Source organism: Mesoplodon densirostris, chromosome 4 (genome assembly GCF_025265405.1).
Source record: "Mesoplodon densirostris isolate mMesDen1 chromosome 4, mMesDen1 primary haplotype, whole genome shotgun sequence".
Taxonomy (NCBI): domain Eukaryota; kingdom Metazoa; phylum Chordata; class Mammalia; order Artiodactyla; family Ziphiidae; genus Mesoplodon; species Mesoplodon densirostris.
Window position 1 is genome coordinate 117,270,218 of NC_082664.1, and position 27,900 is coordinate 117,298,117.

The window sequence follows — 27,900 nt, forward strand, 5'->3', positions numbered from 1 at the left end:
AGCGGGCGGGACAGATGCAGGCCTCAGCGTGGGTGTGCAGTGGGCCAGCCCATCCTTGCCCATCTCAGAGCTCTGAGGGCTGCTCCAGGGAAGATGCCCCGGGGAAAGAGCTAGGCCCACAGAAGAGAAGTGCAGGGCTGGTCTGACCTCAGTTTGAGGACATCTATGCAAATAGGCCAAGCTATTCACCAGTGAGGCAGGTGCTTTTCAAAGTGGTGAGAGCAGGCGCCCCGCACCCAGTCAGGCCGTGTAGGTGCCCTACAGGGGCCCGAGGTGAAAATGGGTGCCTGGGAGGCTTCTGGGTCCTGCTGTGCTAGGTCAGTCAGGGTCATCCCACTTCCATGGGGCCCTGCAGCACGAAGACCGGGCAGAGCCTTCGGAATCCAGATGGAGAATTGTGCTAATGGTGTTTCCAAAGTGCCCCCCTGCCCTTGGCTGAGACCAGGCCCAGCAGCCACTTGCCACCAGGGAGGCCAGCAACTTCTCTTCCTGAGCATGAGGCCTTGGGCCCCAGCCAGGCTGGGCCACCCTGCAGCAGGGCCTTAGTACAGGTCACGGGGTGTTGGCCCCATCCCCTAATTGGGGTGGAGATGCAGAGAGGCCCTGCTCTTCCTGGGAGAGGAGAAAGCCAACCCACGCTGGCCTTCTAGACAGGAGCCTCAAGGCAGTGGCAGCAGCTGCTGCATCCTCTTCCTCATCCTCCTCCTGTTTATTATTATTAGGATTCTATTGAGGTGAAATTTACATAACAAAACACTTTAAAGGTTCAGTGGCATTTAGCACACACACAGTGTTGTGTGACCATCACCCCTTCCTAGTTCCAAAGCATTTTCATCACCCCCAAAGGAGACCCTGTCCCCATTAAGTGGCCACTCTCCCATCCCCCCTTTTCCCCAGCCACTGCCAACCACTAATCTGCTTTCTGTTTCTATGAACTTAACTCTTCTAGATATTTCATATAAGCAGAATTGTATGATGTATGACCTTTTGTGTCTGGCCCTTTCACGCAGCACGGTTTCAAGTTCATCCACGTTGTAGCATGCATCAGTGCCTTGTTCCTTTTTATGTCTCGATACTATTCCATTGTATGGATAGACCACATTTTGTGTATCCACCTGTCAGTTGATCAAGGTTTTCTTTAACATCAGCTATTAGGGCCACCTCGTTCTCCCCGGCACTGCCTCTTAAAGTTGTCCTGGGCTGCGCTGGGTCTCGAGGGAGTCTGGTCTGCTTTGTTACCTGTGCTGTGTGCCAAGCGAGGGCCATTGCCAAACTAAACTGAGCCAGGGCCTCCCTCATCTGTGCACATCAGCAGCCACCCCAAGATTCTGGATCTGTGAGGTGTCCCTCTCCTGCCTGCTCCCTCCTCCCAGGGGGGCCCTGGTGAGCCTCAGTCATCAGATGGAAAGCAAGAGGGTTGTGCTGCTTTTTTTTTTTTAAATTTATTTTTAACTTTTTATTTTATGTTGGAGTATAGTTGATTAACAATGTTATGTTAGTTTCAGGTGTACAGCAAAGTGATTCAGGTATACATATACATGTATCTATTCTTTTTCAAATTCTTTTCCCATTTAGGTTGTTACATAATATTGACCAGAGTTCCCTGTGCTATACAGTAGGTCCTTGTTGGTTATCCATTTTAAACATAGCAGTGTGTACATGTCAATCCCAAACTCCCTAACTATCCCTCCCCCCCAATAACCATAAATTCCATTCTCTAAGTCTGTGAGTCTGTTTCTGTTTTGTAAATAAGTTCACTTTTATCATATAAGTGATATCATATGATATTTCTCTTTCTCTATCTCACTTACTTTACTCAGTATGACAATTTCTAGGTCCATCCATGTTGCTGCAAAATGGCATTATTTCACCCTTTTTAATGGCTGAGTAATAGTCCATTGTATATATATACCACATCTTTATCCATTCCTCTGTCGATGGAATTTAGGTTGCTTCCATGTCTTGGCTATTGTAAACAGTGCTGCAAAGAACTTTGTGGTGCTGTATCCTTTCAGACCATGTTTTTCTCCAGATATATATCCAGGAGTGGGATCGCTGGATCATATGGCAACTCTATTTTTAGTTTTTTAAGGAACCGCCATACTGTTCTCCATAATGCTGTATCAATTTACATTCCCACCAACAGTGCAAGAGGGTTCCCTTTTCTCCACACCCTCACCAGCATTTATTGTTTGTAGATTTTTTGATGATGGCCATTCTGACTGGTGTGAGGTGATACCTCACTGTAGTTTTGACTTGCATTTCTCTAATGATTAGTGATGTTGAGCATTCTTTCGTGTGTTTGTTGGCCATCTGTATATCTTCTTTGGAGAAATGTCTATTTAGGTCTTCTGCCCATTTTAGGAGTGGGTTGTTTGTTTTCTTGATATTGAGCTGCATGAGCTGCTTGTAAATTTTGGAGATTAATCCTTTGTCAGACAGCAAACTTAATCCATTAATGTTTTGTGTTTTCTGACTGCTCCACCCACCAGCTGTTCCCCAGTCTCTCTCCCTTCCCTCAGCCTCTCTATTCACTGAGACACAGTATTGAAATTAGGCCAGTTAATAACTCTTAATGGCCTCTAAGTGTCAAGTGAAAAGAAGAGTCACACATCTCTTACTTTAAATCAAAAGCTAGAAATGGTGAAGCTTAGTGAGGAAGACATGTCAGAAGCAGATACAGGCCAGAAACTAGTCCTCCTGCACAAGACAGTTAGCCAAGTTGCGAATGCAAAGGAAACTTTCTTGAAGGAAATTAAAAGTGCTACTCCAGTGAACACACGAAGGCTGAGAAAGGGAAATAGTTTTATTGCTGCTATGGAGAAAGTTGTAGTGCTCTGGATAGAAGATCAAACCAGCCACAACATTCCCTTAAGTCAAAGCCTACTCCAAAGCAAGGACCTAATTCTATGAAGGCTGAGAGAGGCGAGGAAGCTGCAGAAGAAAAGTTGGAAGCTAACAGAGTTTGGTTCATGAGGTTTATGGAAAGTCGCCATCTCCATTACATAAAAGTACCAGGTGAAGCAGCAAGTGCTGATGTAGAATCTGCAAAGAGCTATACAGAAGATCTAGTTAAGATCATGAATGAAGGTGGCTACACTAAACAAAGGACTTTCAATGTAGACGAAACAGGCTTCTATTGGAAGAAGGATATTGAATATAGCTCCCTGTGCTATACAATAGGACCTTGTTGTTTATCCATCCTGTATATAATAGTTTGCATCTGCTAATCCCAAACTCCCAATCCTTCCCTCCCCCACGGCAACCACAAGTCTGTTCTCTATGTCTGTGAATCTGTTTCTGTTTCCTAGATATGTTCATTTGTGTTGTATTTTAGATTCCACATATAAGTGATATCATATGGTATTAGTCTTTCTCTTTCTGACTTCGCTTAGTATGATAATCTCTAGGTCCATCCATGTTGCTGAAAATGGCATTATTTCATTCTTTTTTATGGCTGAGTAATATTCCCCTGTATATATGTACCACATCTTCTTCATCCATTCATCTGTTGATGGACATTTAGGTTGCTTCCATGTCTTGGCTGTTGTGAATAGTGCTGCTATGAACATAGGGGTGCATGTATCTTTTCGCATTATAGTTTTGTCTGGATACATGCCCAGGAGTGGGATTGCTTGATCATATGGCAACTCTATTTTTAGTTTTTTGAGGAGCTACCATACTCAATATTCGCTTTATTGAGGTGGTCTGGAACTGAACCTGCAAAATCTCCAAGGTGTGCCTGTATAGTCTTCTGTCTCCCCCATCACCTGGCGTAGGGCTGGGCATCTGACACCCACTGATGAAGGCGTGAATAATTAAACATGTGAGAAATTCTTTTTCAAAATCTTGTTTTCATTTCTTCATTTGCCATGACCTTGACAATGATCTTAGGGAGCATGAAAGTTGGATATAGAGATGAATTTTCTAAACAAGTTGGAATGTACCGCTTTAGACAATGTCAAGCTCACCGTTGGTGGAAGTCTGCAAGCTCAGGCTAGATGACCAGCTCATTGGGCTACCAGACAAGGGATGAAAAAACACTGGAAGGCAGTTGGGCCATGCAACGTAACCTTTAAGGTCCTCCCTCCAGCTCTGAGATTCTAGAAATAATCTAGAAACATTCCACTTAACACCACATTCTCAGCAACAACTGATCCGTGCAAGTGGGGAGAGCTGGGCTAATACTTCTACCTCCTGGAGGGGGGACCTATTAGGGAAGAAGCACATCCTCAGTGACCCTTGGCCTCAGACACAGACCAAGACCTCATGCCGGGCTGTCAGGGTGACATTCAGAAGGAGCTGGGAGGCCACCACACAGACAACCTAAGGTTTGGGTCCCTGGTGACTCCTCTGGGTGAGCACAAGACTCCATCTCATCACCCTGAAGTATAACAACAATCTTCATGTTTACAAAGATAATTCTGCCCATTGTAGAAAATTAAGAAAATACAGACAAGACAAAATGAGAAAACACAAATCGCCCATATTCTCATCACCCACAGACAACCACTATTAACTTGGTTTACGTCCAGTGAGCCTTTTTCAATGCCTAGGTGTGTATGTACACACTTTTTCCTTAAGAAAAATGGGGTTATAGTGGACCTGATATTCTGGAACCCACTTTTTGTCTATGAATATTTTGTAAATGTCTTTTCATGTACATACTTTTACAACCACATGCTTAGGGGGATTCTACTTAGTGTTTTGTTTTGTTTTTAATTAGCAAATAGTTGAAACACATCAAAAACATAGTGAATCGTTTAATGCACACATGTGTTCACACCACCCAGCTTTGTCAAATCCTAACATTTTGGCAATCCCCTGCCATACAGTGGCTGCAGCCATTGTACGACGTCCCCAGTTTAACCCTCATCTTGGACTTGTAGGATTTCTCCCCGTTTTCTGCTGTTATAAACAGCAACAGCCCTGTAGACTCACCCCATCTCAGTGTGACTCAGTTTGGGTTTAAAAGCAGTGACCCTTGAGCCCGTGTGACCCCACTCCCTGCTCCTCTCCTGCCCAGAGTTCTCCCTTCTGCCCTCGCCTGGCACCACTTCTGGCTGTTTCTGGCTGTCATGGCATGTCCTCCCACCCAGGCGGCAGTTCATTCATGTGGGCCAGTGGCATAGAGGGAAGGTCAGGCCCAGGCTCTGAGCCTCCTGGTTCAGCCTTCTGCCAGCTGTCTGGTCCTGGGGAGGTCACTTTGCTTCTCTGAGCATCAGCCTTCCTCGTCTGTAAGAGGAAGTTAAAAATATCCATCTTAGGGCTTCCCTGGTGGCGCAGTGGTTGAGAGTCCACCTGCCATTGCAGGGGACACGGGTTCGTGCCCCGGTCCGGGAGGATCCCGCGTGCCGCGGAGCGGCTGGGCCCGTGAGCCATGGCCGCTGAGCCTGCGCGTCCGGAGCCTGTGCTCTGCAACGGGAGAGGCCACAACAGTGAGAGGCCCGCGTACCGCAAAAAAACAAACAAACAAACAAAAAATCCATCTTAGAGGGATTTTGTGAGAAATGAAATAATGTGTATAAAGTTCCTCTATTAGTCTAGGTTTTCCAGAGAAACAAAACCAACAAATATAACCTAGATGTATATATTTATGTAATAAAAGAGATTTATAACTTCTTGGTTCACGTGGTGATGGAGGTCAAGAAATGCCCAGATCTGTAGGGGGCAAAAGCTGGAGGCCCAGGAGAGCTGATGATGTGCATCTCAGTGCACGTCGGAATCTGCAATGTCCCAATTCAAAGACAGTCAAGCAGAGAGAGCAAATCCTTCCTCCCTCTGCCTTTTGTTTTTATCAGGTGGATTGGATAGGATGAGGCCCGTTCATGTTGGGGAGGGCAATCAGCTTTTACTCATTATTCCAGTTCAAATGCTAATCTCATCCAAAACACCCTCCCAGACACACCCCAAATGAGGTCTGGCCAGATATCTGGGCACCCTGCAGCCCAGCCAAGTTGACATGTAAAATTAACCTTCTAATTCCTAATACAGAGCCTGGCACAGAGGAAAGTCTTGATAAATGGAAGCTCTTATTTATTTATTCATTCAGCCCACATTTTTGAGTGACTCCTTGCCAGGTGCTGTAGGTGGTACTGGGCGTGAGGATCCTGCCCTGATAATCAAGATGCAGGCCCAGCTCAGGTGTTTACAGTCTACTGGGAAGCCGCCAAGGGGATGTGTATAATGAGAGAACTGGAAATGGAGCTTAAGTCTCCTGCTGCAGTCAGTAGGAGACCTCAGACGGGAAGCAGGCTGCTTGCGGATGTGTGAGCTGCTAGGTGCACGGTGGGGATAGAGGACCTTCAGGCAGCAGTCACAGAGCGGACACGGGACAGCGTGAGCGACCACAGCATGCCTGGTTGTTGACTACAGCAGGAAATGGTGAGAGATGTCCTGGGGACCAGGCCAGGTCATGAAATACCCTCCATGTCTTGCTCAGGAGTGGGGGTCTTGTTTTGAAGGCGGTGGGGAGGAGGCTCCAAGCAGGAGAAGGGGTGATGAAGTTGGACTTTTAGAGAAATCCCTCTGGCAGCCGGTGAGAAGCAGGGGTTGGAGGTGGGGGGAGACTGGAATTTGGAGACTATTTAGGAGGTGCCATTTAGCTGTAAGAGGTTAAAGGTTTGACCCAGAGCAGTGGAAGTGGGACGGAGGAAGGGACAAGCTGGACAGAGTAGAAGGAGCTAAACTCTGCAGGACTTGGGGAGCGGCCATCCTGGGGGAGGGGGGCACGTGTGAGCGAGAGTGAGGGTGAGCACGACTTCCCGGGAGCCTGGCCTCCTAAGAGGGGTGGGGATGCCTTGTGCTAAGCCTGGGAACTGCTGCAGGAGGAGGTCTCAGCTGTAGTCATGGACTGGGTGGGACTTCAGGGTGCCGGGGGCGAGTTGAAGCCAAGCGTGCAATTGTCCGGGGATAGGGGAGCGCGAGAGGGGAAGAAATGGAGCCCCAGGAAACAATTTTGGGACGGAAACCTGACTGAGAAGGTGTAGCCAGGGAGGTGGGAGGAGAACCCAGAGAGTGTGGGATCCTGGAAACAAAAGGAGGCCTTCTAGAACAAGGAAGCCGGCAGCACACCTGAAGCTGCTGAGGGGTCATTGGTAACCAGGGGCGAGCAGTTTTCCTGGAATGTTGGGTGCTGGCATCAGACTGCAGTGGGTTTAGTGGAGACACCTCTTCAGAAACTTGGGAGAAGAGGGAGAGGGCAGTGGCTTAAGGGAGACATGGGGTCAGTGAGGGATGTTTCAGGATGGAGGAAGTGGAGATCTTCATATGCCCAGAGGGAGTTCTGGAACAAACCTTGCACATCATGTGGGTTCCAGTTTCTCTCTTCGTCACCCAAGCCTAGCACAGTGCCCCCTGCACGGTGAGCACACAGCCAGGGCATGTCAGTGCTTAATTCACTGCCGTTTGGTCATGTTGTCACCACTGGGCTCTACCCTGTGGGTCTTGAACCCATTCTTTTAAGGTAGCCGGGAACCTCCTGCCAAAATGAACCCAGCATGGCGGGAGACGGTGCAGCCAGTGTGCCTGGGAGCCCAGGCCCCCGGAGGTACCAGCTGCTGCCTCTCGGGAGGGAGTCATCTTTAGACCCCTAGGAAGGAGGCAGTCTCCATTCACCATCCTCTTCCCCACAGATTTGGTAGACTTGAGGGTGAAGGAGGGAGGGGGTGGCTGCTCGCTCTGCTCCTGTTTGATCAACGCCTAACCCCAGGGGGCACTGTTGTGCTGCCTGCAATCACCCCTCAACCTGTGCATGTCATCCAGCAAAACTTTCTTTTGTTTTTTTTTTTTTTTTTTTTTTTGCGATACGCGGGCCTCTCACTGTTGTGGCCTCTTCCGTTGCGGAGCACAGGCTCCGGACGCACAGGCTCAGCGGCCACGACTCACGGGCCCAGCCGCTCCGCGGCACGTGGGATCTTCCCAGACCGGGGCACGAACCCGTGTCCCCTGCGTCGGCAGGAGGACTCTCAACCACTGCGCCACCAGGGGAGCCCAAGCAAACCTTTCTTTTGCAAACCAGTTCAAGACTGCTTTCAGCCCCCGCAAATGTTCCTCACATTTCCTAAGTTCTCCTTGTAGCTGGATCCTGGACTCCATGTCTTCCTCTTGCTGCTCTAGTTTAACCGGGGCCTTGCAGAGGAGGGAGCCTGCAGCCATCTTGGCAGCAAAAACTTGCCCAGGGGTACATCTGCTTCTTGAGGAAGCACCAGGGGTCAGCCCCCAGCGGCCTGGTGCCCACCGTGTGTCTTCCTTAGGCCAGGCTGTTCCCCTAAGCCGTGCACCACCCCGCTCCCCAATGCCGCCGGCTGCAGCCTTGCAGGGGCACAAGCTCAGGGTGAGATGTGTGCTGCTCCCTTTTCCCTGGCTGGTGGGCCCAGCTTTGGGGATGGCTCTGCAGGGAGCAAGGGTGCCAGCCCCCACTCTGCTCACCAAGCAGTGAGCCAGGGGATCTCCCTCGGCTGGAGGAAGGGGTGCCTTTGAAAAATTTGCTCAAAGGCATCTGATAGACTAGCAGGTGTTTCTGCCTGCGTCTCCCAGCGTTCGTAAACCCTAGGAGACTCATCAGGCCTCATCCCAGGGAAAGAGGCTGATTCCCCTAAGGGGAGGGGCTCAGGCCTCAGGCATCAGGAGGCCAGGAGTCCTTGCTGCCACCTGAGCAAGGCAGGGCCCGGAGCAGATGCAAGGGTCAGCACTTCCCATCCTCCCCCGTGCTGCCTGAAGCCTGAGCCCCTTCCCTTGGGAGAAATGAGGGGAGTTCCTCCTGAGAGCGGGGCTTGCCGAGGGAAAAGATGAGGCCTCTGGGGTGGGAAGGAAGAGGGGCCTGGGGACTAGAAGGTTTACCTGCCCCTCTCAGCCTCAGTTTGTGCATCTGTGAAATGGCACAAGAGCTTGGATTATAGTAAATAATAAATGGTGCCGTCCTGGAGATTTTGCCAAGACTCTGGCCTGTCTTGATTGTCAGAGCATCCTCATCTCTGGAAGGTGAGACTGGAATGAAGGAGGCTGAAAACCCTGAGTCCCAGGTGGGACAGAGGCAGCTGGAGCTGAGGGTCCAAGTCCCTCAGTCCCACCCCCCTCAAAGCCCTTTGCAAATCTTGGGGGCAGGATTTCAAGGCCGTGGGCCCTGGGATGGGGGTGGGTGATAAAAATAACCCCTCCTTCGTGTCCTCCTGCAGTTCTGTTAACAAAGCTCTTTCCAGCGGAGCTCTGTAGCAGCTGGCTAGCTGAGGCAGGCAGCACGGGGGCACTGGTTCCGCTTTCCTGCGGGCTGACTGAGGGCTACGGCCGATGTCCCATGGTTAGTAAGGGATAGTCAGAGCCCAAAAGGGAGACCTGACCTTTGACTCCTGATCTAACTCTCTTTCTCCTTCTTGCATCTGGGCATGTGGTCTCCCTGGGTTTACCCAGGGCATTGTCACCTTACACATCCCTGCCGTTCTGTTGGGTACTCCAGGGGAGTTTGTTAAAAAAAAGGCGTATTTCTGGGCCTCCCTGGTGGCGCAAGTGGTTGAGAGTCCGCCTGCCGATGCAGGGGATACGGGTTCGTGCCCCGGTCTGGGAGGATCCCATATGCCGCGGAGCGGCTGGGCCCGTGAGCCATGGCCGCTGAGCCTGTGCGTCCGGAGCCTGCGCGTCCGGAGCCTGTGCTCCGCAACGGGGGAGGCCACAACAGTGAGAGGCCCGCATACCGCCAAAAAAAAAAAAAAAAAAAAAAAGGCGTATTTCTGGGCCCTGCACCCAGAGATCCTGACATCCTGGATCTTCATGAGAGCCCAGGAATCTCCATTTTAAACAAAATCCCCAGATGTTGCTAAAGCAGGGGGTCCTTGCCTGCACATTGAGACACGCAGGCCAACAATGGGTTAGTCAGTCTGGGTGAGACCCGTGCTGGGGGCCGTAACGTGGCAGGGCAGCGTGGCCAGGTCCCTACCTCCACGGACAGCACAGGATGCTGCCAGGGAAAAACCCCTGGGTGGAGTGTGTCAGAGCTGGGTTCTCATTCCACCTTTGACCCTGACTCGGAACAGCCAGTTCCAGGCCATTTCCCGTCTACAGCAGGAGGCTGGCCCAGGAGCTGTTTCCCAAGCCACCTCCACAGCTGCCTTTTGGCTGTTCTGTTTCCATGGGCTGGGCTAGGAAGGAAAGTCTCCCTCACAGGGTGGGTCCCGTGTGGATGCGCCAGCAAGGAGGAAAGGCAAATAGGTGGCCAGTGCTCCCACTGTTCCACTTGCCTACCTGGTACCACCTTGACCCATAAGCCCACGCAACCTCCATCCCTTCCTAGAGCACAGAGGCTCCGCCGGTGCTGCCTGCTGCCTGCTCCTCCCCTCTCTGGGGTTCCTGGCTGAGTTTCAGCCTGGCCAGCTCCCTTCCTCATCCCCCCACTGACTTTTTAGTAAATGCTGCTTTGTTTATAAAGCAGGATGATTCCTTTTAAATGAGGTAACCTAGAGGAGTCAAATTCATAGAGATGGAAAGTAGATGGTGGTTGCCAGGGGCTGTGGGAAGGGGGAAAGGGGGAGTTGATGGTTAATGGGCACAGAGTTTAAGTTTGGGGTGATGAAAAAGTTCTGGAGGTGGATGGTGGTGATAATTGCACAACAATGTGAATGTACGTAATGCCGCAGTTCACTTTTAGAAATGGTTAAAATGGTATAATTCATGTTATGTATATTTGACCACAATTTCCAAAGACAGAGCAGCAGCAGGGCAGAGAGAAGGAGAGATCACATTCAGACCAGGCCCTGTTCCTCTCTGTGCCAGCCTGGACTTTTTGCTGTGGGAGCCCCAGAATTGGGATTTTGAGGTGGATGTGGCTGGTGTATCATTTCAGAGGAGACAAATACTGAGTTTCAAAGTCAGCACAATTCGAGGGAGTGAACAGCAGCAAAAGAAACTCGGACAGTATCTGGTGATCTTATACAGCTTGAGTACACTACACGGAGTCCAGCACCTCTGGGTCCAAAGGCCGACTCACCTCCCAATGCCTGAGTGACCTTGGGCAGCTTCCTTAACCTCTCTGAGCTTCAGCTTCCCCTTCAGTAAAATGAGAATCATGTATGAGGAGGGTTAACCCAGGATCTGCAACCTATTGATATGTACCAGATGGCAAATGTTAGTCTCATAATGAATTGGAAGATTTGTATCTTCTAACTCATTTCTCTAGCAGAAGGGGAAACTGAGGCCCAGAGAGGTTATCTGACTTGCCCAAGGCCACACAACCAGCCGATTACTGAGCTGTGACCTCAAGATATTGGACCCCAACCCAGACCTCTCTGCACCCACTCAAAGCTGTGGTGCAGTTAAGTGAGAGATTGGGAAGGCACGTGGAATGGGCATCAGCCTGCCACATGTCCCTATGTGTTCTCAAACGTGGTGACAGAACTGGCCGCCACCAGCATCCCTCCTTCTCATCTCTTCAGGATAGTCCTTTATGAGGAAGAGGTAAATTTTAGCAGCCAAGCCTTTTTGTGGCTTAAGTGTGGGTAGAGATCCCTCGGCTTTCTACAGCTTTGCCACATTCAGATGGCTGGCCTTCTACTATAGGCATGTGGGAGCAGGGACCTCACCTGGTGTGAATTACTGTGAACTTCTCATCTTGGTTCAAGGAAGGGCCTATGACAATTGTACCAGGGTCATATGAGACCAGCTTTTAAGTATCTTCTTTGGAGAAAGATGTACTCTTGGTGAGGAAACCGCCACAGAAGGCAGAGGCATTGGAGTGAGTTCCTGAGGGCTTTAAGGAATCAGACATGTATGCATTTGTTCATTCATTCACAACTTGTAATCATTCAGTGTCACTCTATGCCAGGGATTAGGGGTAAAGGAGAGAAGTCAGACAGTGCCCCCTGAGCCTGAATTGGGGGATCAGGCAGATAGGCACTACAAAGTAAGATAAAGTCCAAGGGAGGGAGGGTGGTGATTCATGTTCCAAGGCCTATAGGAACACCCAGGAAAGAGGCACCGAGCCTGGGGAGGGTAGAAAAGCTTCATGGAGGTGACATTTGAGTTGTGGCCAGAAGGAGAAGGCCTTTCCAAGAAGAGGAAGGGGAAAAGGCCCTGCTGGTTAGCACACAGGCCAAGATGCTATAACAAGAAAACCCAAAACACAGGGACTTAATTAAACAAGGTGGGGTCAGCAGTTAAGGCTTACGTGGTGGCTTGGGGCTGATGGGGGCCCAGCATTCTTGTTGCCAGCCCTCCCTAACTGAAGACACCTCCCCACCACACCTACACACCCACATTCTAGTCTTTGGGAAGAGGGAAATAGGAGGACGAGCCTAATCCCTTAAAGGTCGCAACCAGGAGGTGGTACGCAGAGCTTCTCTCCTCATAAGCCATTGGCCAGAACTTGGTCACATGGCCACTCCAGATGCAAGGAAGGCTGGGAAATGTAGTCTTTGTCTGGGTGGCCATGCTGAAATTCCAATTATTGTATAAGGAGAGAAGAAAGATTGGGGGTGGGGGGAAGTCAATGGGGGAGTCAAAGCCACATGCAAAGACAAGGCAAAGGAGAAAGAGCTTGCATGTTTGTTGATTTGCAAGTGGTTTGTGACATGACAGGAGTGCAACAGATGACTGGAGAAGGAGGCAGGGTCCTGAGTATCATTCCAAGGATTCAGAGTGTATCTGTATGTAATGGGAGCATTGAAGGTGCTTAGCCAGGGGCTGGCACAGGCGGTGATGCAGACCTGAGCTGGGGCACTCAAAGCAGGGGTGGAGAGAGCACGTGGGCTGAGAAACACTTAGGGGATGGTGAAGACTTCTCCCGTTATTGAACAGGAAGGAGGGCCCTTGATTCCGAGCTCTGGAATCCTCTCCTCCGGGAGGAGGGGGCAGGGAGAACAATAACCATAACCTCTTTTCTCACTTCCTCTCAGACTGTTCTTCGGATTGTGGTGCTCGGGATCTGGGATTACATTGAAAACAAAATAGAGGTAAAGACCAATGTCCATCTGCACCCCCAAGCCAACCATCCTGGAAGCCAGGAAATGTCACTGTCCCATCCATCCCAGGGTGGGAGCCATCAACAAAGGCCAGCACCTCCCCACACTGGACACAGGAGTCTGTTCAGCTGTGCCTTTAGGTGGGTGGGGAGGGGGGGTGAACTGAGAAAGTTTCCAGCAAAGGAGTGGCCTAAAAAATCTCCTTGACTTTCTGCAAAATTTAAAAAGTTATTCTTTTTTTTTTAACATCTTTATTGGAGTATAATTGCTTTACAATGGTGTGTTAGTTTCTGCTTTATAACAAAGTGAATCAGCTATACGTATACATATATCCCCATATCCCCTCATCTTGTGTCTCCCTCCCACCCTCCCTATCCCACCCCTCTAGGTGGTCACAAAGCACGGAGCTGATCTCCCTGTGCTATGCGGCTGCTTTCCACTAGCTATCTGTTTTACATTTGGTGGTGTCTGTATGTCCATGCCATAAAAAGTTATTCTTGAATCATTTTGGAAAGCTTTTGAAATGTGTTTTAAAACAAATCCACTCTAAAATGGCCCCATGATCAGAGAGCTGAGTGGGGGAACCATGAAAGTGTTTCTCAGCCCGGGTTTCTGCAGAGCAAACCGGTTGCTTTGTTTTGTATAAAAGCAGGTGGCGTGTGGTGGGTGGAGATGAGATGCGGGGGAGGCTGGCTGACCCCCAGAGTTTGGTGCGCACAGGACAAGGCAAGGCTGTCACTGTCTGCTGCCCACTCCTTCCTCACCACCCCATTCCCCACCACACACACTTTTTAGCCTCTTTGGGCCAAATGCTGGGAGCAGACATAGAGGCCTGGCCTGTGGAAGTCTCAGACCAGGCCAGGCTGGAACAGGCAGATGGAAGGTCAAGGCCCAGAGCTGAAGTGCAGGCTGGGTCCCCTTCTCTCCGAGCTTTGCCTACATGCAGGGTTAGAGACTCAGCACCAGCAGCAGATGCAGATGAGATGTGGGCTCTGGGCTGTTGCTTCCCAGGGGGAAGGGGCCTGCCTTCAGCCTCCACTGCCAGTGAGGGATTCAGTGAGGCCAGCGCAGGAAACCTGCGACACGGGATGCAAGCCCCATCCTGAGAAGGGACAAGATGCTGGAGACATATGCTTGCAAAAGAAGCTTGGAACAGCCCAAGGCCGTCTGAACCAAGGCTGGCGATGGGCTGAGGTCACTTGGAGGAGAGAGAGTGCTCAGGAGCACGTCTGGGGTGGGAGGCCCCTAAAGACTAAGGAGGGTCACGAGAGGCAGCCAGGGATGGGGATGAACTTCTGAGGGGGGTGCAGGGGATCATTGGCCAGCACCAGCTGCTTTGCCTGACCTGGTCTCTGGTTCCAGGACATTCAGGAAGTTGGCCCAGGGCACTGAAATCCACCTCCTCTCACAGGTGTTTGATGGGGCTGTGATCATCCTGTCCTTGGCCCCGATGGTGGCGTCCACTGTGGCTAATGGGCCCAGGAGCCCCTGGGATGCCATCAGCCTCATCATCATGCTCCGGATCTGGCGGGTGAAGAGGGTCATTGATGGTGAGTGGCCCGAAAGGGGCGAGTTCGAGGCAGGAAGGATGGTCTCTGGGGTCTCTCATCCCCTTATCGGGGTACCCTCTCCCTGGTTCCCAGCCCCATGTCCCATCCTGTGAACACTGTGGGGTTTGATATCTTGTCAGGGAGCCCCTAATCCAGAGTCCTCATCAAACTGAGATGTGATCAGGTCCAGCTTTGTAAGGCCCACGCAGGAAAGGCACTGGGAGATCATCTAGTCTGTTCCTCTCATTTCACAGATGGGGAAACTGAAGCCAAGAGGGATGAGGGTCACACAGGAAACCAGCTCTGAGTCAGCAGTGAAGCCCAGGACCCCTGACGCCCACCAGTGTTCCCTTAGCTGTTCAGCTTCCCCCATCTGCACAGGCTCTGCTCTTGGCTCTGTCCCTGAAGGGCTGCCACTGGCTGGGTGCTCATGGGGCCCTGTAATCCAGAGTCCAGGCTCCCTCTCTGGGTCTCAATGTATGTCTTTTATAAGTAGGATCCACTGTGAGTAACAGAGACTCAGAATAACAGTGACTAAAACAAAACAGAAGCTTATTTCTCCCACATGAAAGCCTGGGCCAGTAAGGTAGGCAGTAGGCAGTCCAGGGCCAATAAGGAGGTAGGCAGTCCAGGGCCAATAAGGAGCTTCTGAAGTCATGATTCCAGGTTCCTCTTCTATTGTTGCTTTGCTGCACATACCCTATTTTCCAAAGTCACCCTCACGGCTCAAGATGGCTGCTTCACTGCCTGCCATCACATCCTCATTTCAGCCAATAGGAAGAAGGAAGGGAGGAAGAAGATAAAGAAGCAAAAGGAAAGCCCCAGCTGCCTTTTCTTTTTACACATCTTTATTGATTTATAGTTCACACACCGTAAAGCACACATTTAAAGTACACAATTGAATGCTTTTTAGTATATTCATAGAATTGTGCAAACATCACCAAAATCTAAGTTTGGAGCATTTTTATCACTTCAAAAAGAAACCCATACCCATTAATTAGCAGTCACTCCTCATTCCCCTCCAGCCTTAAGCAACCACTAATCTACTTCCTGTCTGAATAGATTTGCCTCTTCTGGACATTTCATATAAGTGGAATCATATATGTGGTCTGTTGTGTTTGGCATCTTACACTTAACAGAATGTTTTCAAGGTTGATCCATGTTGTAGTATGCATCAGTACTTTATTCCTTTTTATTGTCAAATAGTATTCTATTATATAGATATACCACATTTTATTTATCCATTTGTCAGTTGATGGACACTGAGTCTGTTTCCACTTTGGGCTGCTGTGGACACTCATGTACGAGTTTTTGTATGGACATATGTTTTCATTTCTCTTAGATTCCTGGATATGGAATTACTGGGCCGTATGGTCACCCCTTGTTGAATATTTTGAAGAACTGTTTTCCAGAGCAGCTGCCCCATTTTACATTCCCACCAGCAATGTGGGAGGGTTCTAATATTTCCACTTCCTCATCAACTCCAGGTGCCTTTTAAGGAAGGCTTCTGGAAGCCTCTGCACAACACCTGCACTTGCATCCCATCATCCAGGATGTAGTCTCATGGCTTCTCACAGCTGCAAAGGAGACTGGAAAATATAGTCCTCATACCAGGCAGCTGTGCACACAGCCAAAATTAAGGGTTCTTCTATCACTATGGAAAAGGAAAAAAAACAGTATCTTAGTCGTGACGGGTTAGGGTTCTAGCCCTCTTATAGTTTCTGGGTGCTGTTGGGTAGCTGACACCCCCACCCCCACCCCAGATCTTCCAGGAACCACACCTGGGCCTGATGCTGGCTGGATGCTGGGACCAGCCCCTCCCCCACCAAGCACTGCCGCTGCCAAGCTCTTCACGGGGCTGTCTCTGTCTTCCAGCCTACGTCCTGCCTGTGAAGGTGGAGATGGAGATGGTCATCCAGCAGTACGAGAAGGCCAAGGTCATCCAGGACGAGCAGCTGGAGAGACTGACGCAGATCTGTCAGGAGCAAGGGGTAACGCGTGGCCACTCTCAGTTCTGCCCAGTTCCGTCCAGGGCTGAGGACACTAGTGGTTTCTAAAGTCCCCCAGGGTGCCGGAGCTGCAGGCGCCCTGCGGTCAGCGACCTCCTCCAGCCCCTTCACAGACACATGGGGAACCTGAGGCCCAGAGTGGGGAGACGTGTCTCTAAGGTCACTCGTGCCCAGCCCAGCCCAGCCAGGCCTGGACTCCACCCTGGCTCTAAGGCCAGGCTTCTTTTCATCTCTCCGTGGTGACCAGTCAGCTCTCCAACCTGAACCAGCTGAGTCATCCCCTCAGTTATCAGGGTCTTCTGGGCATGGTGGTCTCTGAAACAGGGGTTGGATTCTGTGTACAGAGGTTGCTGGGCACCACTGTGGGCCAGTTGCCACCCAGGACCCCCAGACACACTAGAGAGGCTTCAGCAGCGCCCTCTGCCCTCTAGGAACCCTGGTAAAGACTCAGAGACAGGGACGGGCCCTGCAAAGCTGTGCTGGGCAGAGCCAGGGGGACGGGCAACCGGGGCTCGGAGAGGGTCTGTCTGGGAATCCAGAGGCCTCTCTCAAGGTCCAGCCCCCCAGTCCTCGGCTCCCTCCCCCAGGACTTCAACCAAGTCACACACTTTTTTGCCCTCAGTTCTTTCCTCCCTAACATGAGGGGACTGCTCCCATGTGAGTGGGCCAGACAGCCCCTTCTATAGGAGTTTAGGGGAGGGGACTGGGGTGCTCAGGAGGTCGGAGGACAGCAGGGCCTTGCAGCAAGGCCACAAAGCGCTGTAGAAACATAGCCTCAAGTGCAGGGAATGTTCTGGTACCAGCGGTGCAGGGTGGGAATGCCACAGAGCGACTAGCTCGCAAGGTGGTGGGAACATGTGTGGGAGGATGGGCCCCAGCCCCGAAGCCCTCGCTGTCGGCCTCCAAGGGTCCTGGGCACTCACTGCCGTGGGCCATGCTTGTTCGCACCCGGAGTTGCTTCTCCCACTAAGCTGGATGCTCCCCTAGGGCAGGCTTCGTCCAACTTGTGTTTTTCCCCAGCCCAGCACCCCATACGTGTGGGTCTCCTGGCTCCCCAACCCCAGGCTCTCGTGGCTGGAGGAGGCGCTGGAGCGGGTGGGGAGTCTGTGGAATTACCCCACAGGAACACGCAGGCCACGTCTTCCAAGTCACCCCCTTGGAATGTCTGTCTGGGAACATTTATCTCTTTATCTACTTGGGGAACACTACGGCCTTTCACTTCAGCACAAAGCGCTTATGAGTGACAAGAGGGGCCATCAGGGGACACAGTCCCCAGGGGCACATTGTCCATGGGGTCCCGGGAGTGGGGCCGTCTACACGGAGTGCTAGGCTGGGAAGAAGAATGCTCCAGTCCCCAAGCAGTTGGCATCAGCTTTGTGCTTACCCGTGCGTCTGGTCAGCCAGGAGTGTGCACAGGACTGGCCCCTGCCCTCACTGGGCTCTGGGTGACTCGAGGCGTTTAGCAGGCCCATGATAGACAATAGCAGTCCCGTGTAATGCATGCTTCAGCAGGGACACATCGGGGGGCTCTGGGGGCGGTGGGATGCCGGTTTCCAGAGGCGCTGACATTGAGCCACGACCCCCTGGAGAAGGGCGCCAGGTAGAGGGACAGGTGAGGCACGAGAGTGGGCATTGTGCTGGGGGAATCAAGGCCGTTCAGGGTGTGAGCAGAGGGTGGGAGTGGGGGGATTTGGAGGCAGGCCTGGGGAGGGCCGCAGGGCTGACCAGGGAGTTTGGGCTTCATCCAGTTGAGAGGGAAGAAGCCTGGAGTGTTAGAAGCAGGGCCGGGGGGATTTGCTCAGATTTGAGTTTTTGGTGGATCTTTCTGGTCGCCTTTGGAGGACGGATGGGAGAGGCAGGAGTGGAGACGGGAAGCCCGGTAGAGGTGGTAGAACCACGAAGGGGAACGGGGCCTGGGCTTGGGGCAGAGGGAGGTGGAGGGGTCAGGGAGAGGACAGCTCAAGTGTCATCCAGGACCCGGCCAGAGCGTGGTCAGGCAGCTCTCAGTCTGCTGTCTAATAGGAAATGAATGCTCTGCTTCGCTGCACTTGGCCATGTGAAAGACACAGACATGGCGCCGCATCTGCCCTCCATAAATTCATGGCCACGTTAACAGCCCACGTGCTGCGTGGCTGAGGGGAAGCCCTGAGGGCAGGCCACCCCTCCTGGTTTCCACTGTGACCCCGTCCTGAGCCCCCGGGGACCCCACATTCCTGCCGTCCCGGTTCACATCACCCTCTATATGTGGCCTCCTTCCCAGGGATCTGGGCCAGAGGGAGACTCCCTTGGATTCTGCACAGGAAAGAGCCAATAAATAAAGACATATTCCCTCTACGTAGTGACATCTGGAAAAGAGATAAACAGAAACAAACCATTTTATTTAAAAAACACCTGAAGCCTGTCATCTTAGTTAAGACAGCAAAAAAGGGCCAGATGGGCTGGAATCCCAGCGGGCTGCCAGGGAGGCGGGAGGGGCTGGCCAGAGCCACACGCTAGGTCACTGGGTTCTGCAGAGAAACCATGAACGCTGCTTTCCCAGAGCCGTGCCCACTTCACAGGGTGGAGCAAATAGACACCTCATTTTCAGCTGGATTTTAAGACCAGGCTTGGGACTTGACTGAGCAAAAAATGCCCTTAAAGAAATGTGAATGCTGGCTCGTGGAACGTCAGGGATGGCTAGACCCTTTGAGAGAATAGTGCCTGGAATGGTGAGGATGTTAGGGACAGACCTGAGTGCAAAGCCAGCTTGGCTACTTGTGGCTTTGGGCACCAAGGGGACCTCTGTGGGCCTTGCTTTTCCTAATCTGAAAAATGGGGATAATAATAAAATCCTTGAAGGATGGTTGTGCGATTGCTTAGCCTAAAGCCTGGCACATGATAAATGGTGACTCTATGGGAACTAACCACGCATTTCTCCACGTACACCCATTTTACAGATAAGAAAATTGAGAAGTGGTGACTTGCCCAAGAGCACAGAGCTAAGAGAGGGCTTTTAGAGCCAGGAGTAGATCCAGGTGTCCTGTCTGTGAAAGGTGTTCTTCCCCAGCCCACCTTGCTTCGGATCATGTTCTAGGACATTTTTATACCCATGTCACTTCTCAGGGCTCGGTGAAAACATTGATTAGATTGGGCACCAGGGTGTTTCAAACCACTGCCTGAGGACAACTCTCCTCTTGCAGGCACAAACCTGGCTGCCCTCAGCTGCCTCAATAGCTTTTCCGAAGAGTCTCTTGCTGCTGCCCTCACTCCCACCCCACCCAACCCCATTCCAGGTCATTCTGTTCATCTTTGTCACAAACTCTTGCTCTCTCTCTCTCTCTCTCCCAGCAGGAATTCTTAGGGCTTAATGAAGCAATTTCCAAACTGAATTTGTATATGCTACCTAAGAAATTGAAATTTACCCAAAATTCCAATGAAATGTGTAGAATCTCAGTTTAAACGAAACACTCACTTTGCGTTCACCTTGCTCTCTCCCTGGCATGTATTTGTAAAACTATTTGCCAACATTTCACTCATCTTAACTATTTTTTTTTTTTTTTTTTTTTTTTTTTTTTTGCGGTACGTGGGCCTCTCACTGTTGTGGCCTCTCCCGTTGCAGAGCACAGGCTCCGGATGCGCAGGCTCAGTGGCCATGGTTCACGGGCCCAGCCGCTCCGCGGCATGTGGGATCTTCCCGGACCGGGGCACGAACCCGTGTCCCCTGCATCGGCAGGCAGACTCTCAACCACTGCGCCACCAGGGAAGCCCCATCTTAGCTCTTTTTAAAAATAAACTTTATTTTTTAGAACAGTTTTAGATTTATAGGAAAATTGTGACGATAGTACAGAGTTCCCATATACCCTGTACCCCTTTCCCCCATTATTAACTTCTTACATTAGTATCATACATTTGTTACAATTAATGAACCAATATCGATATGTTATTATCAAGGCCCACACATTGTTCAGATTTCCTTAGTTTTTATCGAATGTCCTTGATCTGTTCCAGGATCCCATCCAGAACACCACATGACATTGAGTCATCGTATCTCCTTGGGCTCCTCTTGGCTATAAAAGTTCCTCAGACTTCCCTTGTTTGTGATGGCCTTGACAGTTTTGAGGAGTTCTGGTCAGGTATTTTATAGGTTGTCGCTCTGCTGGGATTTAACTGATGTTTTTCTCGTGATTAGATTGGAGTTCTGGGTTTTAGGGAGGGAGACAGGTCCCGTGCCATTCTCATCCCATCATATCAAAGGTACATACTGTCACTATGACATCACTGTGGATGTTGACGCTGAGGTAGTGTTTGTCAGGTCTCTCCGTTGTAAAGTGACTCTATTTAAATGCATCTTAGCTTTTTTAGAAAGCTTAAATTGCTTCTTACTGTGACCCTGTGGAGACTCTTGGGTGACATGCTTTGCCAGCTTCTTGCATGAATATCTTGCACATTATATCTTCTGTGCCATATGGCATCTCATTCTCACCACAGGCCACGCCCAAGGTGTCCCAGAACTCCCTTGTGTTATAGATGAGGGGCCCCTGGATTTGGCAGATGGAGGAATCTGAGGCCAGTTAGGAGATTAGGATGGAACAGGGGTCTCTTACAGCTCATTCTAGTCCTTTCCTCCCCCCGGATCACACTGGCCTTCTGGTCTTCACAGGGAGACAGGATTCAGTGCTTCCCTCATTCCCTCATCTCTCCTGACTACTGGGCTCACCTCATCCTTAGCAGATTCCTACGAGAAAGAGGAGCCCAGAGGGGCCAGGGTTGGGGTGGGGGGAGGGAGGGGGACACTCTGTTGGTCAGTCTCACCTTTCCCAAGCCCTGGCTGACCTTCTGCAGCCTTCTTCCCGATGGCTCATGTCTGTGGTGGAAGCAGGTCGACTCAGACCCCTGCATTCAACAGTCCTTCGACTGGAAGGTCATTCCCTTTCACTTTTATTTTGCTCTGTATCTGGATTTTGTTCTCTGCCCGTCCAGCCAGAATTTTCTTAGGCATTCATCTCTCCGGTACACAGATGGATTCCAGAGGTGGGGTGGTAGTTCCTGTCCTTCAGAGAGGTGGTATGAACGTTTTGTCTCTTTCTTTGTACTGGCTGCTTCAGAAATCAAAGCTATTTTAGATGCAGTGGTTAAATCAATGCAGTGATATATTCTTCCAACTTGTCTTAAGAAACCACTTCTGAGGTTTTAGTACATCCCTGCCCAGGACCTTGCTCTGATTCCAAAACATATTCTGAAGTCCCCATTGTACTTGCTGTTTGCTCTATAAGCCTTGCAACAACTTTTGGTCCAAAATAATATGATCCAACTCAGCTCATGGTCGAAGTTTGTTTCTCTTCCCTGCTGGGCCCTGTGGGACCAGTTAAGTTCTTCTTCCTCAGTACCATCCGCCCTGAGACCACTGGCAAAAGACCCAGGGAGGTGGGGCTCAGTCTAGGGTGACTTGAGGCCCAGCAAGGAGGCCAGTGGAACTCTGTGAGCCCCTTAGGTCAGCCTTAGACCTGGGGCAGGCGGTGGTCTCTGAAAGAAGAATCCTGTGCGGGGACAGCTTGTAGGGTGGAGAGCATCCTCTTACCATGGGAATCAGCAAGTGGGATTCTAACCTCAGCTCCACCAATAACCCCCTTAACCCCTGGATCTCAGGATCCTCATTGGAAACATGGAGGAAACAAGGCTTACGTCACAAGGATGCTGTAAATATCAGATTAATTCAAGTAATATGTAAAGTCTGGCCCACTGGAGTCTCTCAGTAAATGTTAAAAAAGAGAGAGAACAAAAATAATACTAAATGATTTATATAATGGTGACCATTTACAGATGCGCTGCCACGTGTTTTAGCTCATTTTGACTTTGATGGTCAAAGTTGGCAGGCTAGGTATTATTAATCCTTTTATAGATGGAAAGGCTGAGTCTGAGAGAGGCTGCTGCCTGCCCAGTGTCTCACTGTTTGTCATGGAAGGGAAAGGCTAGGGTGGAACTCAGAGTTCAGTGTCCATTTTCCTACACCAGAAATAGGGCATCTGTACAAGTCACTGTTAGAATGAGTAACACAAGCTGCTCCATTAAACAAACCCAGACATCTCAGTGGCCGAACACAAGAGGAGCGTGTTTGTCACCCACACCGCAGCCCAGTGCAATTACTTTGGGGAGGGGGTAAAGGGACACTGTTCCACACAGTCACTCTGGCCTCCAGGCTCTTCCCGTGTCATGGCTCCTTCTTATTCTAAGTGTTTGGAGTTTTCTCCCTTCAGCCAAGGGATTAAGAAAGGGAGGGTAGAGAATTGTGCATAGAAGATTTTTACTGGCTGGGCCTGAAAGTGGTGACATTGCTTCTGCCCCCATTTCGTGGGAGGACTCAGTTACACAGTCACACCTAAGGCACCAGATGCTGACAAAAGTAGTCTGAGTGCCCAAGGAGAAAACAGTCACCTGCACAGTCACCTAATAGGCTCACGATGTTTCTACCTCCATTCCCCCCTTCCCACTAGCAGGAGGTACCATCACAATGATTAATCCTTTCTGGATGATGCAAGTCTCCCTGGCCTGTTTCCTGAAGAAACAGGATGATAACCTGGACCCTAAGTGATAGGCATTCCCGCCGGAGGCAGGTGGGGGGGCGGTGTCCACTCTACTGTCCTTCGAGGGCCAGCAGCCCCTTCAACAGATCAAGAACAGCAGGAAAGGGGTTCTCTCCTGGCTCTGGGGGTGTTGCTTGATGCTGGCGCATTCCAGAGAGCCCCCTCTTTTCTTGCAGAGGCCACAAGCCCCCAGCTCAGCACAATAGTCTTTGTTACCCGGATTATTCAAGATCCCCACTGTGGGAAGTGAATTTTTCTTTTTAAACATGGGCAGTGATTTGTAAAACAGCCGATAGCTTTAATGACAAGCCTATTTAGCTGATCAAATTAGCCATCAGAGGAATAACTTATGTTATCCTTTTGCCATAATTTAAATTTATGGCCAACTACCAATCATCGTCACAGTGCATGGAAAGGGGCCAAGGTCGAGTTCAGCTTCACCCTGCTCCTAAATCATGAGTTTGCAACTGTCTTCTGAGTTTTATTGTTACCAACAATGGCGAAACTAATGGAAATAAACATTGGATGCCATCCCAATAGCAGATGGGTTTGAAGGCAGGGCAGTCTGTGCAGACAGCACTAATAGGATGGAAGAAAATTATTGCTATTGCATTAGATACCATCGAGCTTCTGGCCAAAGTGTGCATTGATCAGGCCAAGGCCCTGTCAGTTGTACTTCACAAACCAGACCATTAAAGGCAGAGATGGGCTGGGTGTGCCCGCCCTGCCGCCCCCCCGGGGTCTGGCCCCGCCTGGGCATTCATTAAAAGCCCAGCCCAATGGAAGGGGCCTGACTCACTCCAGTAATGCATGCTGAGGGCTTCCCTGTGGATCCCAGCAGATCTGGTCAAGTTATCTGATTAGAAATACTTAACTAATAATGTGCATTAAGAAGGGCTGTGACTGCACTTTCCTTCTTCCCAAGTCACAGGATGGTCTTTTTTTCCCCACTGGACCAGTTTGCCAGTGGAAAATTTGCTTCATTTTATCCTCAAAGCCACCATGCACTTTCTGTCCCAGAGGCCCAGGCTCATGTGAGCCTGGAGAGCCTCAGTGCTATGGGTGTTTCTCCTTATCTGTGTTTAGCAGTTTGACTATAGGGTTTCTAGGTGTGGAAGTTTTGTATTTATCCTCCTTAGGATTCTCTGAGTTTCTTGAATTTGTGGGTTGGTGTTTTTTATTAGATTTGCAGTTTTTGGCCATCATTTACTTATTGCCTCTGTCCCAGCCTATCAGTCTCCTTCTGGAGCTCTAATTACATATATTAGACCTTCTGACCATGCCTCACATTTTCCTTATACCCTATTCTGTTCCCCCATTCTCTCCCTTTTTTCTTTTTCTGGCTGTAACTTTTTTTTTAAAATAAATTTATTTATTTATTTTTATTTTTGGCTGCATTGGGTCTTCGTTGCTGTGCATGGGCTTTCTCTAGTTGCAGTGAGCTGGGGCTACTCTTCGTTGTGTTGTGCAGGCTTCTCATCACAGTAGTTCTCTTGTTGCAGAGCACGGGCTCTAGGCGCACGGGCTCTAGAGCGCAGGCTCAGTAGTTGTGGCGCACAGGCTTAGTTGCTCCACAGCATGTGGGATATTCCCGGACCAGGGATTGATCCCATGTCCTCTGCATTGGCAGGCAGATTCTTAACCACTGCACCACCAGGGAAATCCCTGGCTGTAACTTTTAATATTTTTCTATAGACCTATCCTCAAGTTCAACATCCCTGTCTTCTACTGTGTCCAGTCTGCTGTTAAACCCATCCAACTGAGTGCTCAATTTCAAATATTGTATATTAAGGTCCTAAAAGTTTCATTTGATTCTTTTTATAGGTTCTATTTCTCCACTGAAATGCTACAACTATTTTGTCCATCTTTTCCCATACTTTTCTCTAACTGCTTTATGATTTGATAATCGATCACTTTTTCCTGCTTGTTTGCATGAATAGTAATTCTTATTGTACGCTACACATTGTTGATGCATTTTAGAGGTTCTGGGTTATGTTATCTTTCTCTAAAGAGTTGGCTGTCTGACGTGGGGCATTTCCGTAGAAGCAGGGCATGGCCCTGAAGACAGCACCAAGAATTAACTGGCTCTTGCACTTTGTTCCCTCCTAGTTAGAGTCCCAGAGCCAGCACAAAGCTTGTTATAGACCAGAATTCAGCTGCTCCGTTAGCCTTATTGAACACACAGTGAAACTGAGGCCCAAGGAGGAAAGGAGACTTATCAAAGTTGGAGTGAGGAAGGGGTGATGGGCCGAGAGTTGAGGCTCCTCCTCCAGCCCTGGCTTTTTCCCCACATGGGGACCTTCCTGCTCTTTCCTGGCCCCCGTTACCACCAAGCTCCCCCATATTCTGTTTGAGCTGAGTCACTTCCATCTTTCCCATAAGGCTTCAAGTTCCCTGACACAGGGTCTGGGGGGCTGGAAGCCAGAGACGTGGGTCCTGGGCCCAACTTTGCTCTGATGCACCATGTGGTCCTAGCCTTTATCCCACGCTGTCCCCCAGCTCAAAAGCCTCCTGCCCATCACAGGGCCTCAGTTCACCCATCTGACTAAAGAGGCTCTGCTCTCCTAGGACCCCTTGACAACCCTTCATCAACTGAGGAAGCACATGTGGCCATGTTCAGCATATGGGAATCCGGAGCCAGGCTCTGAGGGTCCCAGCTAGAACATCCGGACAGTCCCCTGGGCTGTCACAGCCAGTGACCAGAGCTGAGAGCCATTTAGCCCACCTGCAGTGTCTCCGTAAGGAGTCAGCCATTCCTTCTCAGGGCGAGGGATCAGAGCATCCAGCCACCCCACACCCTCTGGGTATGAAGCTTGTAAAAATAGGTCCCCAAAGCAGGTTGCCTCCTCCCTCACCCCCATTCCAATCCATGCCCATGCTGACACTTCTACCTCCTAAATAGTCTTCATCTTCATCTCCACTGTCTCTACCCTTAGTCCAAACTCTGCTCATCCCTGGTCTGCACTGCTGCAGCAGCCTCCCAGCTGGTATTCCCATGTCCGCCCTGGCTTACCCCCATCCAATTCATTCCCCGCTCGGCTGTCGGCACAGTCCTCTCAAGATGCTCATCTGAATCACCACTCCTCCACCTCCACCCCTCCACCCTTCTGTTAAGAAGATTTCAGTGGTATATTGTTGCTCTTTAAATAAGGGCTGAAGTCCTTAAAATGTCTTACCATGGCTACAAGGCTCTGCCTGGTGTGACCCCTGCCGACCTCCCCCAACACCTCTTACCTCCTGGTCTCTGTCTCCCAGACACACCGTGCCTCCTCTGCCACAAATGTCACCCAGAGCTAGCCCTTAGAACTCTCCTGGGACATTTGTTCCCTGCAGTGCATCAGACAGTGCCTGTCTCTGGGGCCACCCAGGACTCACTATGAAGCTGGGAGAGGCAGTTTCATTCCAATACACATAACAGAATTTTAACGTTTCCCTCGCCGTGCTTCACCTGACTTCTTAGTGAATGAATGAATAAAGGAGTGAATGGGGGAACTACCATACACTCGGGTCCATATTTCTAGCCTAAAACTTATTTCAGTGTACATGCCTATGTCTGCACATGTGGGCTTGGGGCTGGGCAAGCCATGGCCTCTGGCGTCTGGCCTGAATTCCAGTGGGACACTCATGAGCAGCTCTGTATCAATTACACGTTATCAATAATGCATCTGTTCAGAGTGGCCTAGGAGGCCATTAGCTAGGGCTGCCGGCCCTGATGAGCGGCCTTGGAGAAAGTGGGCTGGGTATGCCCATGGGAAGTTCAGATCAGCCTGGGCAGGAGGGGCTCCCAGCCCCAGCAGAGCTAAGGAGCATTGCCTAATGGGCCCTACCTGACATCTGAGACCTTGCTGCGAGAAGGGCGGCTCGAGCCCTCTTCCCCTGCACAGAAGGCCACTCTATAATAAGCTAGCCTCGCTTTCTCACTTTCTGAGACCACTGGCCCCATTCGACTACTGGGTTGTTGAGATCCAGGTCTGAACCTAGTCTGAGACCAGAGTTAGGGCTCAGTGTGTGATCAGGATGCAGTCTTAATATGTGACTTGGGTCAGGACTCAATGTGTGACCAAACTTGGGGCTCAGTGGTGGGGCTCAGGCTTTGCCTCAGCTTTGGGTTAAGGTTGGGGCCCAGTTTGTGGCTGGAGTTAGGGCTCAGCCTGAAACCGCAGAAAAAAGCTGGGCAAAGCTGACTAGTTGCACACATTGATTTATTGATTCATTCAGCAGTATTTACCGAGTGCCTTCTGTGTACCAAGCAACAAAACAGGCAAGATCCCTGCTCTTACAGAGATTATATTCTATATTCTATTCTTATATAGATTATATTCTATATCCCTGCTCTTACAGAGGGGTGAGGGTGGCAGTGGTGTGCTGGAGCTCCCACTGACTCGTGAGAGCCAGCTGTGCACATTTCTTCACAATTCTGCATGACATCATGTTGGTAGTTTGCAATTGGCCACGGTGGGAGTATTTATACCAGAGATTAGCATGTACTATAAATCAGGCCTCTTTTTTTCTATACCAGCACACTACTGCAGCTGAAGTGACCGACCACATGTATTTATCTGATCTCCTTCCCCAAACTCCACTGAGATGATAGTAAAGAAACAAATCATAAACACATAAGAATTAAGAAACTCTCTTTAAGTCCTGTCCATCAGGACAAAGAGGATACACATTTCAGTGGATTTAGGGAAATGGAGAGTGATTTAGCAGAGCGGAGAATCTATAACTAAAGTGTCTAAAGAGGCAGATAGTGAGGGAAATGGGCTAATTCCCCCCCCTCAGTACCCTTTAGAGTTTGGGAGGAACGGGGTGAATGTGAAGCTGACCACAGGGG

At 50.3% G+C, this 27,900-nt stretch overlaps 1 protein-coding gene across 1 annotated transcript in view; it reads left to right on the forward strand.

Moving 5' to 3' along the window:
- TMEM266 (transmembrane protein 266) overlaps positions 1-27,900 on the forward strand; it is an 83,143-nt gene that overhangs the window by 25,294 nt on the left and 29,949 nt on the right. The window contains exons 5-7 of the mRNA XM_060095135.1: positions 12,882-12,938; positions 14,359-14,497; positions 16,373-16,488. Coding sequence (XP_059951118.1) covers positions 12,882-12,938; positions 14,359-14,497; positions 16,373-16,488 — 312 coding nt within the window. The remainder of the gene's footprint in view (positions 1-12,881; positions 12,939-14,358; positions 14,498-16,372; positions 16,489-27,900) is intronic.